General features: G+C 43.8%; 1 protein-coding gene across 2 annotated transcripts in view; it reads left to right on the top strand.

The window, feature by feature from the left end:
* Positions 1-17,736, top strand: part of NEK10 (NIMA related kinase 10) — a 1,348,206-nt gene that overhangs the window by 196,495 nt on the left and 1,133,975 nt on the right. For both annotated transcript variants that reach the window (XM_085630543.1, XM_085630544.1), the window contains exon 6: positions 6,857-6,941. In XM_085630543.1, coding sequence (XP_085486669.1) covers positions 6,857-6,941 — 85 coding nt within the window. The remainder of the gene's footprint in view (positions 1-6,856; positions 6,942-17,736) is intronic.

The raw sequence follows: 17,736 nt of genomic DNA, 5'->3' as shown, positions 1-17,736 counted from the left end.
TATTTTTACAGTGAAAATAGCTTTTGGGCGCTAGTCACTTTAAGGACATGTTAACATTATATTTCTACTTGCCCTTTCTTGACATACCATGCACCCTGCCTTGTGGGTTAGAGGCCTAAATCAAAGGGTTTATTTTGACAGGTGGAATTGCAGTGTTTACACTTTTACAGTCAGGCTACACGAGTAGGCCTGAAGCCATGTTTGCAGTGCCTCTGTAGTGGGTGGCACAATAGGTACTGCAGTTACTAGTCGCATTTAACTTCCAGGCCCTGGGTAGCTTTTACACCCTAAGCTAGGGACGTACAGGCAAGTTAAACATACCAATTAGGAGTATGCACGTTTGATCATATCAAAAGGGGGAGCACAGGAACTTTAGTGCTTGATAGCAGTGGTAAAGTGCACAGTTTTAAAGCCGGCCAAAATATAGGGTCCAGCAAAAAGCCAAAAACCTGGGGTGACCACGCAGAAAAGGTTCATTGCCTACAAGCACCATCTGTGAGATGATGCAGTTCATCAGTAGGAGGGCAGAAGGATGGATTCCATGCTGTGCCTTGGCCTGAAGCCAGCCTGGCAGATATCAATACATTGTGTATTGAGAAATTTTGACAAGTGCTTTTAACAGTGGTTTAACAGTGCTTTTAAAGTGTATGGTACGTTTAGGGATTTCTATGCCCAACTTTACGATGCTCAGAGGTTAGAAACTGCTGACATTGACGCTTACCTGATGCAAGCAAATCTCCCTACACTGACTCCGGAACAAGCGGAACATTTGGAAAGGGACATACGGGTTGAGGAGGTCATAGAGGCTATAGCACGTCTTAAGTTAGCGAAATCCCCTGGCCCGGACGGCTATACTGCGGCATTTTATAAACAATTTTGCTCCACGCTAGCCCCCCTACTCACTAGACTGTACAACACCTTCGCGTCCCCAGGGCCGACACCCCGCTACATGCTTGAGGCCGCCATAGTGGTAATTCCCAAGCCGGGGAAAGATAAGATGAGCTGCGGAGCATATCGCCCCATTTCCCTCCTGAACATTGACTTGAAACTCTACACCGGGATATTAGCGAGTAGGCTAGCTCCTCACATGCCGGGCCTGATTGATCCTGATCAGTTGGGATTCATCCCCCAAAGACAAATGAGCGATAACACCAAGAAAGTCCTACACCTTATCGAGAAGGCATCACAGATCCCTAGGAACTGCATGCTCCTCACCATTGTTGTGTTTCGATTTAGATGCCCGTACATAGGTTTCCCTAAATCATGTCCGTATATAGGCACAATGCACATTGCCCCTATTTGGGCATAGAATCCCCGTCTTTATTTAGGCATTTGCCAAGCTATCCAAATACAGGCATGGTCACCTACATCCATCCATCCCACGTCACAACCAGTTCTTAGAAACCAGACCCTTAAGCCATCGGGACTTTCCCTAGCTAGGATTATTGATTTCTCCAAGAACTCTTCTATTAGGCATGAACTACTATTCCTTAGGGGTTCATCCATGACGTCTTCCTCTGCCCAACTTTACGTCAATGCTAGCATTCCTAAGTACCTTCCAGGTATAAATATACCTTCCCTTACCATGGCAAACCATGGTACGGCTAAGCACGACTTGACTGCACTGTTCGCCACGGCAAGTTCGGAAGAGACCATATCCTGGCCTGACGCACTGACCAGACGCTGTCATCCCTGCTCGCAGAGAATCCAGCTTCCAGTGTTCTGACTCCCTTTGCGGGGTGTTAGAGTTTGAGACCCGGAAAGAGATTCCCACCTCTCTCATTCTAAGGTATGGAGTTGACAAGAACCTAGAGGAACTCTTGGCATACAAATTTAGTATATACCATACTATAGAAAACAGCACTTACTCTTACCTCGTACTACACTTAGGTTAGGTACACTGGGGTAGAACTATTTAGAAGCCTCAGAAGAGTATTCACTTTTTAGCCTGTGTTATTTATGTATGTATATATGAATATATGTCATAGCTAAAAGACAATGCTATTGCAGTATTATTTCTTCTTACTGCTTACGCTGTGCGTATTATATCTTGCCTACTGTCTAATGATTGTAACAGCTCATATCTCTTACACGAGAAACAAGACTGCTCAATAAATCCCTTTTTTTTAAACGCCCGTCTATCTATTTCTGTGTAACTCTGAAGAAACTAAGCATGCACGATTGACTGAGTGAAACTGTTATCTATTGTTTCCATGATTCTGAGACACGTTCCGATTCTAAGGGAAACAAAATTGTCATGTTTATGCAGTTGTCAGAAACTAATCCCTTCTTGTTTATTCGAAAAGTTTCTAGTGACCTCTGAGTTAGCTGGCACACACAAGTAATGAAGTTTAATGTACTCGATAGCATACTGACCTTAGTCCTATGCAAAATTTATAGTGTATATTATTCCAATGCGCAGAGCCTATAAGGGAAATAGGAGCTACACTACACCATCGATGCCGAAAAGGCCTTCGATCGGGTCCACTGGCCGTACTTTGAACAGGTATTGACACGAGTCGTCCTCGGAGAGAAAATGAAGGCGCAGATTCTGAACTGCTATCACGCGCCTGCGGCGTCAGTTAGAGTCAATGGGCATACCTCAGCTCCCTTCCTCATTAGCAGAGGCACGAGGCAGGGGTGCCCTCTGTCGCCCCTGCCCTTTGCACTATATATGGAGCCATTAGCCCAGCGGGTCAGGGCGCATCCATCTATCAAGGGCATCCGCTTTGGAGGTGACACACACACCGTCAGTTTGTATGCGGACGATGTCCTTGCGACGCTGGCGGACCCCGCGGTAGTGCTGGTGGCCTTCCTGTAGAGCTGGACTCCTTCGCGGAGGCCTCCGGGTTCAAAGTTAATGTTGCAAAATTGACTGGCCTGAATCTCTCCCTATCTCCACAGACACAGGCACACCTTCAACGACAATTCCCGCTGCAGTGGTCCCGAGACACGGTCCCATACTGGGGAATATTCTTAGCGCCCACTCTCCAATCCACTGCGTCCGTTAACTACACTAAGTTGCAGGCTCAAATACGCTCCGACTTGCAGCAGTGGAAACATTACCCTATCTTGTGACTTGGGAGGATAGCGGATGTCAAGATGAGAGTCCTGCCCAAAATGTTGTACCTCTTTCAGACCCTTCCCCTATGACCACCGGACGGCTGGCTCAATCGGCCACAATCAGAACTTTCCCTATTCATGTGGTAGGGACACAAACCACGATTGGAGAAGCTGGTTGGCTTTCTCCCGCCTGCCGAGGGGGGTCTCTGGATCCCTCACATCCTACTCTACTACAGAACTGTGCAGCTCTGACCCTTAGTGGAGTGGAGTAGAGCTGAGTCGGAGAAACATTGGCTATTTCAAGATAGGGCGGTAGCGGGTACATCTCTCAGGAAGATTCCCTTTCTCAGGAAACTGCATAGACCTCCCAACCTCTACGCCTCTCACTTCACACGTACCACCCTCACAATCTGGGACCAAACCAATAGAAGACACAGGTTGACGACCTTCCCCTCCCCTCCCCTCTCACCCCGCTTTTTGATAACCCAGACTTCAGCCCAGGGACGGGGGAGACTTCCTTCATACAGTGGTGGTCCACGGAATGCCGAGCATTGGGTCTTCTCTTTGATACGCAGGGGGTGATTCCCTTTTCCCAGCTCAGGTCCGATTACGGCCTGCCTGAGTCTGAACGGCTCCATTACCCACAGCTACGAGATTGGGCGCTTCACCCGGACAATAGGTCACAAGCACAGAGACTCCTCACCCCATGTGTACAATGGCTCATCACTCGATCATCAGTGGGAGAAAGATCTGGTTTGTGAACTGAGCAGTAAAGAATGGGAGGGGGTTTATTACAGGGCTCAACACACTGTAAACAACATGGGCCTCACGGAAACTTTCTCCAAGTTAGTCACCTACTGGTATTACACCCCGGAACGGCTACATCATGCAGACCCCAAGCAAAGCGCGGGGTGTTGGAGGGGTTGTGGGAAGGTCGGAACACTGGTCCACCTCCTTTGGGAATGCGTGCACTTGCAACACTACTGGTCTCAGATTTTAGATTAAATAGATAAGCACTTAGACACGGAGCTACCCAGATTCCCTAGCTATATTCTCTTGGGAGTGCCCAACCCCCTCAAGTCAAAAAGTGGACGACAGATAGAGTTCGCCCTGGGCACGGCCACTCAAAATATCCTATTGCACTGGAAGACCTCCTGGATTCCTACACACACAGGCTGGCTCCAACGTCTCTGGCACATACTGGAAGGGAAGAGGTGTGGCGCCGCGGCCAGGGCGACTGACTCCGGAATCTGGGGATCACGGTTCGATCCCCGGCGCCAGAGGCAGCTTAGCCCATCACCATGTGACTCTGGGCAATAGCTTGCATAATCTTACTGACGGCCCCCAGCGCCTAGAGACCCCTACGGGTGATTGTTCGCGCTTTACAAATGTGGATTATTATTATTATACTGGGAATGAAAAAAATGTCTCTCGCTGTGGCTGGGAAGAGCTCGCAATTTGGAGAGCTCTGGCAATCATTCTTGGCTATTTTAGTTCAGGAGTTTCAGGAACTCACTTGCCCTAGATACTTACGCCTCCTGCGTCTCACCACACTAGACACTAAGACCCCATGAGCTTTAATACACCAGCTAACGCTACATCCCCAGCATATCCTTCAACTCATAGGGGGTAGAGGGATAAAGGGAGGGGGCGGAATTGTTCTTTCCTATCTTCTTTTGATTTAAAGGTTTGTTTGTTTGATATACTAATCCACATGCCAGGGCTCTGTGTAGCCCTAGACTTGCTGTCTTGCGCAATGTGCTGTGCAATTTTGGCTGTTCTTATAAAAAGAGTTAAACCATAAAGTGTATGGTGCAGTTGAATAATTAGAAATTGGCCTAAAGATCAGAATTTTGTTGGACTGAAAGTTAGTGTCTGTATAGTGGGATAGACCACTTTTTTGTAAATTCAGTTGGAACATAACCATGAATAAAGGGACATGAATTTTAATATTTAAATGCTGGCACAAATAATTCTTCGAGTATTTGACTTGGACAAATATTGACATGTTCAGCCAGATCAGCTCTCATTCCTAATCGCATTAACTACCTGCATCGCCAGAAGCGATGCAGGCTGGAAGAAAGGTAGAAGAGGCTAAGGCCAGACGCACACTGAGCCATCATCATACATTTTTGGGGCTTACTCAGCTGCTGAATTGAGGCTATACTAGCAATGACCAGTGAATCTGATTGAAAATCTTCACCAGGCCATCCTTCAAAATCTGCAAATGATAAAATGGCAAAGATTCTCTGGAATAAGGCTATGAAGTTCACAAACAATGGAAAGACCTCTGGTTTGCAAACCAGATTCTGAAAGTAAAATCATTTTTTGATAACTTTTATTAACGATTCATACTTATTTGCTGTCTGTGTTACAATTCAGGTGATAATGCAAGTACTAGCAGAACTCCAGTTTTTGAGTAGCCCTCATTCAAGTATTATGGTTCTTCGTATTTGAAATCCATAGAGTTGTGAAGGGTGCCTGGGAATCCAAAGCCATTGTTAGCCTTTAAACTTGAAAGGAATTGCATTAGGTCCCTAACTAGTGTAAGGAAAGGCCTTCAGCAGTTCATTTGAAAAGGGAGACAAATATAAATCAGCTCAAGTTGGATATGGACACTGGGCCAGAGGTTGGATAGTGGTGGTCATCTGATGAAGGGAGGTTCAAATACCCACATGATCAGTCTATGGAACTGAAAATGGCCACTGATGTTGGAAGCGAGGTGACCGGTAAAAATCTCATCTAAGGTATGGCATAGCATGTACTTAGCTTCTCTTTTTAGCACAGTAGACTACTTTACCTAACAACATCACAATAGACTACTGTTCCTTAAATCTTTTTGGTGCAATATACTATTCTATCGAGCGCCTCTTTGGTACAATGTTCTACTCAGCAATGTATCTCTGCAGTAGTCTACTGTACTTAGCATCTCTTCAGTACATACAGATCACTGTAGCTACTTATTAGTCCAACAGTCTAATTCACTTTACTTCTATACAGTGCAATATTCTAATGTAGCTTGAATCTCTTCAGTACAATAGTCCTAAAATCCGTTCAGTATAAAAGCCTACTGTACCTAGTGTACCTCTAGTGCAATAGCCTATCATACTTAGCAGTCTAACAGTACAATAATAATCCATTGTACCTAGCATCTCTAGCGCGCAATAGTCTGTGGTACCTAGAACCTCTACTGTGCAATAGTCTAACGTACCTAGCATCTCTGGCGCGCAATAGTCTGTGGTACCTAGAACCTCTACAGTGCAATAGTCTAACGTACCTAGCGTCTCTAGCGCGCAATAGTCTGTGGTACCTAGAACCTCTGCTGTGCAATAGTCTAACGTACCTTGCATCTCTAGCGCGCAATAGTCAGTGGTACCTAGAACCTCTGCTGTGCAATAGTCTAACGTACCTAGCATCTCTAGAGTGTAATAGTCTAATATGCTAGCTCTGCATTTGAGCAGTCAAAGGTACCTAACATCTCATCATTACAACAGCCTGCTGTACTTAGCAACTCATCATTCCAATATTAAACTGTACCCAATATCTCTTCAGTGCACTAGCCTACTGTACTTTGCAATGTGCCATCAGTCTATGTACCTAACATCTCTTCAGTATCTCTATAGTACAACAGTCTACTGTAAATAACCTTTAGCCAGTCCATCTCATCAGTACAATAGGCTCCTGTGTATATATAGCATCTCTATGGAACAATATAGTATTGTATGTGCAGATGTTACAATTCCCAGCCGTCCCCTATAAATTATTTGAACACATCACTTCTCTTTTGTTGCAGCGAGTGGATCAGCCATGCCCCGTCAGTGCATTTTCTGAGAGTGCTAACCTGTCTGAGGTTATTGATGCGGGACCCATTCTATCAGGTATGTTTTGTTTGTAGGACATGTGCTTCATCTCAAGCATCCTAGGAATGTAATGGTAAACATACTGAAAGTTAGCAGCTTTAGGGTGACCTCAATACTTCTATTATTAGCATAATAGTTCAAGTTTATTGATAGTTCTAAATAAAATTTCATCTTCAACAGCATAAATGCAATTTTGAGTAAAATAATTAAAACAGATAAGGTCAGATCAGACTCCATAAAATCTGATCCCATCATGTTACTTAATAGTTTTTGCCTCATTATCCAAGCTGTATATAGAAACTTTGACATGGCTTCTACGACTATTGTTGAGGTGTCACATGTTTTACAAATTCTATACGCTACTCCCCTTACCGCCAAGCTTAGTGTGCGACAAAGGGGCACTATCCACTTACTTCTGCCTGCCTTTGGTGTACAGGGGGCAGAAAAATAGCAAATGTTCTTCTGTTTCTACAGCAGATTCACAACAAAAGCAATATCATGACCACAGCCTCTCACCCACCCAAGACGCAGTAAAGGCTGCAACCGGGAGTATCCCATATCTTAACTGTAGATACACTGTACGTGCACGTGTCAAGCATATCAAGTCTAAAATATTCCTCAGGTTTGTTGGTGGATTTGTGTAATTGAAAGGATCTGGTTAAACTACCCATGTGATTTTGGTGCTCCTTGCAAGTGGCAACTTTCTCATAAACTAGTTTTTCTCACCATTTGTGAATTTCCTGGTCAGATAAAACGGGGTTCTTCCCAAACATTTTTCCAGGGCCGCGTCACTCCAAGTCTTTTTCACAAAACCCAGCCATTTTATTTTTGCAGCTGGTTTCGTTCTTGAAAACGTCTGCCAACCACACTCTAGAGTGACACAATTCTCTGGTACTCCAAATAGGTATCCTGTATAATAATGGTCTTAACCCCTTCGCTGCGGCGCGAATTCCGCCGCAGCGCTGGGGGGGTTTGGGGGGTTGACGGCGCCGCTATGCTCACGCCGTCATGAGTCACGGGCGAGCTGTGCTCATGATGGCGTGGTTCCGTCATGACTCCACCCACTGCGCTAATCGCCCGCACAGGCGGGGAATTAGCGCCGCGTGGGAGGAGCGGCCGCCAACGGCCGCAGCATGACGGAACCGCTCCATCATGAGCACACGGCGCCCGTGGCTCATGACGGAGTGGTTCCATCAAGGGTATGCAAGGGGTTAATACAGCCAGCAAAGCTATTTCATGGATACCTAGATCTAAGGGAATGGTACTAATGGTGTTCCCCTCCCTAGGCCAGTAAGAGCTGTGAAAAAATTACTTTCAACAACACTCAGAGCATTCAAGTCCCAATGACCCCATAATTCAGCTCCATATAGGGCTGCCCCCCTTGCTTGGGCCTTGTAAAATTCCACAGCTGGTAGTATTGGCGCCCAGGTGGCTTTTTTAGAAATCTACATATTGTCCTGGTTCGACTGCAATTGAGCTTTTTAAGTTTTCCCAGGACACTGTTTCTGCCAACCGAACCCCTAAATCATGGGTACTCACAAACTTTCTCTCGGGGGCCAAATTTACAGTGTGGTTTGTGGCCGAGGGCCGCACCGTGAATGTGGGGTCATTGGGGAGGGGGCGGGGCTAGAGCAACAAAAAAAACCTGTGACCATGAGGTGGAACACAGGCCCCTGCAGCGGACGCTTTCGTCCACTGAGCCACGGGACCCGGCATACACATATCCCCCCCCCCCTCTCTCTCTCTCTCTCTCTCTCTCTCTCTCTCTCTCTCTCTATCTCTCTCTCTCTCTCTCTCTCTCTCTCTCTCTCCGTCCCCCCTCTCTCTCTCCGTCTCTCTCTCTCCGTCTCTCTCTCTCTCCGTCTCCCTCTCTCTCTGTCTCTCTCTCTCCGTCTCCCTCTCTGTCTCCCTTCGCTCTGCCTGTCTCCCTCTGTCTGTCTCCCTCTGTCTGTCTCCCTCTGTCTGTCTCCCTCTCCCTCCCTCTGTCTCCCCCTGCCTCCCTCCCTCTGTCTCCCTCTCTCTCCGTCTCTCTCTCTCTCCGTCTCCCTCTCTCTCCGTCTCCCTCTCTCTCCGTCTCCCTCTCTCTCTGTCTCCCTCTTTCTCTGTCTCCCTCACTGTCTCCCTCCCTCTGCCTGTCTCCCTCTGTCTGTCTCCCTCTGTCTGTCTCCCTCTCCCTCCCTCTGCCTCCCTCCCTCTGTCTCCCTCTCTCTGTCTCCCTCTCTCTGTCTCCCTCTCTCTGCGTCCCTCTCTCTCTGCGTCCCTCCCTCTCTGTCTCCCTCCCTCTCCCTCCCTCTGTAACCTTCTGTCTCCCTCCCTCCCTCTCCCTCCCACTCCCTGTCTTCCTCTGTCTCCCTCTGTCCCTCTCCCTCCCACTCCCTGTCTCCCTCTGTCTCCCTCCATCTCCCTCACTGTCTGTCTCTGCCTCTATCTGTCTGTCCCTGTCTCTGCCTTTATCTGTCTCTGTCTTTCCCTGTCTCTATTTTTTCCTGTCTCTGCCTCTCTGTCTCTCTGTCTCCCTTTCTGTCTCTGTCTGTCTCTGTCTCTATCTGTCTGCCCCGTCCCTGTCTCTGCTTCTGTCTGTCTCTGTCTGTCCCTGTCTCTGTCTGTCTCTGTCTGTCTGTTTCTGCCTCTATCTGTCTCTGTCTGGCTGTCCCTGTCTCTGCCTCTATCTAGCTCTGTCTGCCCCTGTCTCTGTCTCCCTCCCTCTGTCTCCCTTTCTGTCTCTGTCTGTCTCTATCTGTCTGCCCCATCCCTGTCTCTGCCTCTATCTGTCTCTGTCTGTCTGTCTCTATCTCTGTCTGTCTCTGCCTCTATCTGTCTCTGCCTCGAACTGTCTCTGTCTCTATATGTCCCTGCCTCTATCTTTGTCTCTCTCTCTCTCTGGCTCTCTCTGTCACTGTACTCTATCCGTCTCTGCCTCTATCTGTCTCTGTCAGTCTGTCCCTGTCTCCACCTCTATCTAGCTCTGTCTGCCCCTGTCTCTATCTGTCTCTGCCTCTATCTATATCTGCCTCTATCTGGCTCTGTCTCTTATCTGTCTCTGTCTCTATCTGTATCTGTCTCTGCCTCTATCTGTTTCTGTCTCTGTCAGTCTGTCCCTGTCCCTGTCTCTATCTGTCTCTGTCTGTTTCTGTCTCTCCCTACTGCCCTCTGTCACCCTCTGTCACCTAACCCGACTCTCACAACCTGCTGTCCTCTGTCATTCTTTGTCACCTCCCCCCCCCCCCGCTTGTGTGGCAGCTGAGGCAGCTTACCTTCCCGGGCACACACACAGCCCCACCCGAGTACTTCACAGGTCTTTAGGAGACCATTTGCATGATAACGAGGCTTTGTTGTATTTCACCTCTTCTTAGCGCCCCTGCAACTCCACTCGGACTATCACTTGAATCGCCCGGCCCCCACAGAGCAGAGTGTGTTTGCTGACACTGTTAAAAAAAAAAGAAAAACGCCGGTACGATGTCTGCAAGGTCCACGGGCCGCCAAGAAAGGCTTGCCGGGCCTCTGGCGGCCCGCGGGCCATACTATGGGTACCTGTGCCCTAACTAATCAAATTCCTTCACCCTCCCTAGTGGCTCGTTCCCCGCTCTGATGACACCCCTCATCCTCCCTCTCCTTGAGTAGTGCATGAATTTGGTTTTGGTGGTATTAATTTCAAGGCCATACTTTACACAGAACTGGTTGAAGCTGTTGATCAAGTTCTGTGGGCCCCTCCTGGTTTCATACAGCAGGAGTGTGTCATCGGCAAAGAAAAGTGCTGGGATTGTGTGGCCCACCAGGGAAGGGGAATCATTAACACAGTTCAACAGGTAACTAACATAATTGTTGATGTATAAAAGAGAGTGTTGGTGCTAGAACGCCTTGTTCAACTGGGAGAGCCTCAGTCAGTTCACACACGAGCCCTTGGAGAAACTTCACAAGGAGGATACAAAGCAAAGTCCAGTCATTTTCTCTTCAAAGCAGAAGCAGCAACTGCAGGCCAACCCAACAAAGCAACGCACGGCAAAGGGGCAGTTCTCCTCCTCACAGCTCATCAGCTCTTTTCCTTGGCAGTGGTTCCTCTTGAGCCAGTAGTATTCTAAAGATCTGGGGCTTTAGGTCTAATACTTATACCCCTTTTGGCCTTTGAAGTATGGCTTCTTCAAAGGATTGTCTTGTCTTGTCCTGCCTGGAGACAGCATTGTGAGAGTCCAGGCAGAGCAATATTCTGGTGTATATGACAACTCCTCCCACCACTCTAGCTCAGGAAGGCCCATCAGCCTTGTGATGGGCCAGCAGGATATGCAGGGCACACCTCATCTCCCTTTGTGTAACTGTCTAGAGGGAATGCACAAACAACCCAGCTGTCAGCTGAAACCAGACGTTGATTCCTCTGGCAGGCAGGGGCACAGAATGGTAAAGCGAGAAAATGCCCATTTTCTAAAAGTAAAAGACACACAATTGATGGACAGAATGCAAAACAAATCAAAACTTTGACCCCCAGTCAAGAGATCTGGGTTAAATCTATTATTCTTTTGCTCACCATGCCACCCCAGTTTAGACCTGGCCTTATGCAAATCAGTCTTGACCCTGTGCCTCATGGGAACAGTCCCTCCCGAACTGCCAAGCCTGGTCCCCCCTGGACCGGTAACAAGCATCCTAGGACGGGAGACATCCTTTACAACGCAGGCATTACAATGCAATGCCTTTACAATGCAACTGTTACAACTCAGATACACTTACATCGCATGCTTTTACAACGCATTGGTAAGTATTGTATGGTAAGTTTTTGTTTATCTGTTTGAGATTGCATTTTTAATAATATAACAAATATTAATGGATATTTAATTTTTAATGAGAATTATTAATATTTAGGCATCAATTTTGTTATTAAATAGTTAATATTTTTTATAATAATTATATTAATAATTTCATGGAATATGTATTTTCGGGCAAATTAATACTCAGATATTAATATTAATACTAATTTGTTATTACTGATGTAAAAAATATTATTTTTATTTTATTTTTAGAAAAATAAATCAATACTCAGATATTATTTTTGTTATTAAATATTTTTTATGTATCATAATAAGTATAATAATTATTTAATGCATTAGGTACGTTTTTGGAAAATTGATAATCAGATAATATTAATTGTAAGTAGTTATTTGTTAGGTAAGAATGAATAGAACTTTTTTTAATAGAAATTTATTTTAATATTCTAAGCATGAAAAAATTAGTAAAGAAAAAATAGGTATTGTGATGTTTAAATATTATGATGGGTAACTGTTTAATGGGGAAATTACAATTATTTTTTTAATGTAAAGTAGATGCAAAATCAAAAATATCTATGTTAAAAAATTTGTAAATTGTTTTTTTAAAAGTAGCATTTTTAGAATTTTTGGTATATAAATATATACAACATGTAATGTATTCATAACTATTAATTAATAATACTTTCACATTTTTATAATTATTGAAATAAATGTACACAAATTTAATAAAATAATACAGTACACATATACATAATTAATAAAAATATTTTTGTGTTTTATTATGTACATTAACATTTGATAATACATTTATTTTTAACTTTCTCATGGTTTTTAATTGATTTCAATGGGAGAAATCGTCCTTTTTTAATCTTTACAGAAAGAAATGACGTTGACGCGTTAACGTACGTTTCATCATTACGCAGATCGGCGCTGGAGAGAACAAAAGCAAGGGAGAGCGGCGTTAAGGTAAGACAAATTTACATTGTTAAAATACATGGGGGTCTATTAGAATGTAGGGCAGATCACCACCGCCCGCACGGTGGTGGCGATCCGCCCGAAATTCCCCTCCGCCCGCATGCCATTTCCCCCCGCCATATTAGTATGGCAGGGGGACCCTGGCGGACGGAAAGACCGTCTGTCAGTTTTCCGCTGGTCACAGAGGTGACCGGGCGGAAAAGGGGCCTGATATGGTGGCGGTGTCTGCTAGACACCGCCATCCATATTATGATGGTAGTGGGAAGCAGCCTTTCCGTGGCAGCGTTTCTGCCACAGAAAGGCATGCGGTTTCTTCAGTTGGGGGCCCGTTGTGGGCCCCCAGGATGTTGGGGAGGTGGGGGGGAATGGTGGTACCTATGGTACCCCCCTCCCTTGGCATGGACAAATCAATTTAACAGTATGCAATTTATGCATTTTTAGGTTCTGTTTAATGTTTTCAGTTTGTTGCTTTTATATCTTTGTTGTTTTTTTAAATAAAGAATAATGCTTTATTGGGAGAAAAAAAGTTAATTTATTATTTAGAAAAATATATTACTTTTTCATACCTTAGAAAAAGCTGTGGTTTTAGTCTTCCTTTTTCTTTAATGTAGTTATTTGTTTGGTGTTTCTGTAATGAAAAACATTTAGGGGCCGATTCCGATCCTGTATTTTTTTTTCCCGTACGACTCGTATCCGTATTTTTTTACGTACGAATCGTACAAGTACCGTACAAACGGTGAAGTACGATTCGTACGGGAAAAATACATACGAATCGCCTCGGGAAAAGTCTACGAGACGTCCCCAGACAGTTTTGTGTACGAGTCGTAAAACTGAAGTCCGTGCGCACAAGTACGATCCGTACCGGCGCTCCGAATGCACAAGCGTATGGAAAACGTCCCGTACGGAGCGAACTGTGTACGACCCCTACCCCGGGTACACTTGTGCCCGGGGTACGAGTCGTACGGCCCCCCCACCCCCGTATGTACGGACCGTACCCCCAGCCCCGTATGTACGCGCCGTACCCCCAGCCCCGTATGTACGCGCCGTAACCCCAGCCCCGTATGTACGCGCCGTAACCCTAGCCCCGTATGTACGCGCTGTACCCCCAGCCCCGTATATATGCGCCGTACCCCCGGCACATACACACGGGGCTGGGGGTACGGCGCGTACATACGGGGCGGGGTACGGCGCGTACATACGGGGGGGTACGGCGCGTACATACAGGGGAGGTACGGTCCGTACATATGCGATGTTGGGGTACGCACCGTACATGATGACACGTACGATGTGTGTGATGGCGTGTATGGCGCGTACCGGGCCCCCTTTTCCACGTGCATCGCGGCGTACTTAGCTTTTCCGGCACTTTTTGGCTCCCGTAAAAATATAGCCGTGCGGAGTACTGTGGGTACGAATCGTACTTGCTGGTCTGTAAAACGCTGCCTGACTCCATGCGGACGTCGCGTACGCGCTATCCAGGATCGGAATTGTATGTATTGTTTAGCCGTACAGTGTTTTTTATGATTCGTACGGAAATGGTATTTCTGTACGAATCGTACTTGCTGGTTTGTACGGTGGAATTCCCGGGTACGAGTCGTACGGAGAAAACGCTCCGTACGACCATTTGTACACGGGTTTTACAGGATCGGAATCGGCACCTTAATGTGTTTTATTATATATGTAGAGTTGATGGCAAAGTTTCCTAGGGTGAGTAATAAAGTTACTCTGTTGGTTAAAGTTTTTCTTTACATATCTTACCTTTATAATAATGTTTAGGTTGTTTATTGAGTTGGTTTTTGATTTTGAGTTGTGTTGTGGTCTGAAAAAGAAGATAGTAATTTATTGTTAGTATATTGAACATTAGTTATATTATTTGTCTGAAAATCAAAAGTATGTTTTTGGTTAAGGAACAACAAGTTTATGTTTTATAATTGGATACAAGATTTTCATTTTTATTAGAAGAAATACATTTGTGTTTATTTGCCTACTTTTTTTGGTCAAGTTTAAAATATGTATTTACCTGTTATATGTATTTTTCTGTGGGAGAAAACCATTTAATTTCTTCATAATAGAAATTCAATTTTTAATGTAATAACTTTATCATGCAAAAATTACCTTGTTATGTTTTCTTATTTATTGTTGATGGATTTTTTGAAAGCTGAAAGAAAAAATATTTGGATATTGTTTATATTTTCAAATGATGTTGTTGTTTTATTTCTTTTTTGGGGGATTTGTATACTATTTCGTTTGTATAATTCTTTTTTGAAGTTTATATTTAATGAAATTACCTTGCAATATGCTTTAGCAACATTTTGTGGACAGTTCGAGTTGTTTTTTCTTCCAAATGTTCCTGGTACTTGGCTGTTGGATGTAGTAGTAATCTGTTGGTATGTAAAAAATAGTAATTTAAAACCCAACACTATCCAGCTTTTTCTTTGAGGCAAGCACACTTTGCAGTGGGAATAGTCATTTTAACATACCACTATCCTGTACGTTTCCTGAAGCAAGCACCTTTTGGAGTGGGAATAGTAATTTAAATCCCACCACTATCCAGCTTTTTCTCTGAGGCAAGCACCATTTGGAGTGGGAATGGTCATTTTAACATACCACTATCCCGCACTTTTCCTGAAGCATGTATTTTTGAAGTTGAAAATGAAGTCCGATATTCCCAGATGTACTCCAAAATATATTCTTTATTTTCGATTTAAAAGTTTGGACATCAGCCAACGCGTTTCGTTCCAAATGGAACTTCGTCAGGGCAAAGGTTTCATTATCTGGTGTCACTTAAACGATATCCAACAACCCGTGGGTTCCTCAAGAATAGTAATTTGATATATGTCTCAGACTTCTTTAGAGAACTTGGTTCTTCATGTATCTCAACATAATGTCAACAAGACACGAACAGGTTCGCGTAGCAATATAAGAATTATAGATCCTCGTCAATGTTGACGTTCGCACCGATAGTCGGATAACGGGACATATGCGTTGGCTGATGTCCAAACTTTTAAATCGAAAATAAAGAGTATATTTTGGAGTACATCTGGGAATATCGGACTCCATTCTGGTGCACCGTCCTAATTCTGAACTTTTCTATCTGGTTTTCCAGTGGAGTATAAGTGTGGCACACTCCGGATGAGATTGCACAGACATTATATTTAACTGTTCATTGATGAAATTGAGGTGCAGAACCTTGGTCAGCCACACATTTTTTCTTTTTTCTATGTTTTGAAGTTGGAATTGTAATTTAAACCCCACCACTATCCAGCTTTTTCTTTCAATTTAGCACCCTTTGGAGTGGGAATAGTAATTTAAACCCCACCACTATCCAGCTTTTTCTCTGAGGGAAGCACCCTTTGGAGTGGGAATAGTTATTTTAACATACCACTATCCTGCACTTTTCCTGAAGCTAGTATGTTTTGGAGTTGGAATAGTAATTTAAACCTCACCACTATCCAGCTTTTTCTTTCAATTTAGCACACTTTGGAGTGGGAATAGTGATTTAAACCCCACCACTATTCATGTTTTTCTCTGAGTTAAGCACCCTTTGGAGTTGGAATAGTAATTTTAACCCCACCACTAACCAGCTTTTTCTCACAAGTTAGCATTGTTTGGAGTTGGACTATAAATTTAAACCCCACCACTATCCAGCTTTTTCTCTGAGGTAAGCACCCTTTGGAGTGTGACTAGTTATTTTCATATACCACATCCTGCACCTTTCCTGAACCAAACACTCTTTGGAGTTGGAATAGTAATTTAAACCCCACCACTATCCAGCTTTTTCTTTGAAGCAAGCACCATTTTGAGTGGGAATATTCATTTTAACATACCACTATCCTGCACTTTTCTTGAAGCAAGTATGTAATGGAGTTGGAATAGTAATTTTAACCCCACCACTATCCAGCTTTTTCTCTGAGGGAAGCACTCTTTGGAGTGGGAATAGTTATTTTCATATACCACTATCCTGCACCTTTCCTGAAGCAAGCACCATTTGGAGTTGGAATAGTAATTTAAACCCCATTACTATCCAGCTTTTTCTTTCAATTTAGCATCCTTTGGAGTGGGAATAGTAATTTAAACCCCACCACTATCCAGCTTTTTATCTGAGGCAAGCATCCTTTGGAGCGGGAATAGTTATTGTTATATACCACTATCCTGCACCTTTTCTGAAGCAAGTACCCTTTGGAGTTGGAATAGTGATTTAAACTCCACCACTATCCAGCTTTTTCTCTGAGGCAAGCACCATTTGGAGTGGGAACAGTCATTTTGACATACCACTATACTGCAGCTTTCCAAAAGCAAGCATTCTTTGGAGTGGGAATAGTAATTTAAACCCCACCACTATCCAGCTTTTTCTCTGAGGTAAGCAGCTTTTGGTGTGGGTATAGTTATTTTCATATAGCACTATACTGAATCTTTCCTGAAGCAAATACCTTTTGGAGTTGTAATAGTACTTTAAACCCCTCCCTATTTAGCTTTATGTGTGTGGCAAGGGGAATTTTTGGGAATAGTTTTTTTAATATACCACTATCCTGTACCTTTATTTAAGCAAGCATATTTTGGTAGACTTTATTTTTAGTATTATTTTTATAAACCCACTACAATACATTTATTTAAAAACGGTTGAAAAAAATATATAGTTTTAGTCACTTACTTTATATATATTGTCCAAAATAGTGTATCTTTAAGGTGTGTTCTTATTTTGAAATCTTTTTGATAAAAATAAAAAAATTATATATATTTTAATTTGGTATGTTTGCTTATTTAGAAATTGTTAAGCAGTTAAACATTTCTATAGTTTGTACTTACTTCGTGTTTTAGAAGGCTCGCTCCAAAGTTTGTTGTTCTCAGCAAATAAACATGCGTGCAGTTTCTGGTAATCAGGTAACTAGAATTTTTCTAATGGTGGTCGGCTTCTTTTATACGTTTGGTTGAGTTGAACGTAATTTGAAAGGAAAATATGTTTTGTCTATAATTTTTCTTTCTGTTTTTAATGGTGTGTGAGAATGTAAATAATTATTTTGTTATAGTTCTTTTTAGTAACATTTTATTTTTGTATGTTATAACATCCGTTTAGGCTATTTCCGGGT

Source organism: Triturus cristatus, chromosome 10 (genome assembly GCF_964204655.1).
Source record: "Triturus cristatus chromosome 10, aTriCri1.1, whole genome shotgun sequence".
In the NCBI taxonomy this organism is placed as follows: domain Eukaryota; kingdom Metazoa; phylum Chordata; class Amphibia; order Caudata; family Salamandridae; genus Triturus; species Triturus cristatus.
Note: the sequence above shows the minus strand (reverse complement) of the source record. Positions and strands in the feature narration are given on the sequence as shown.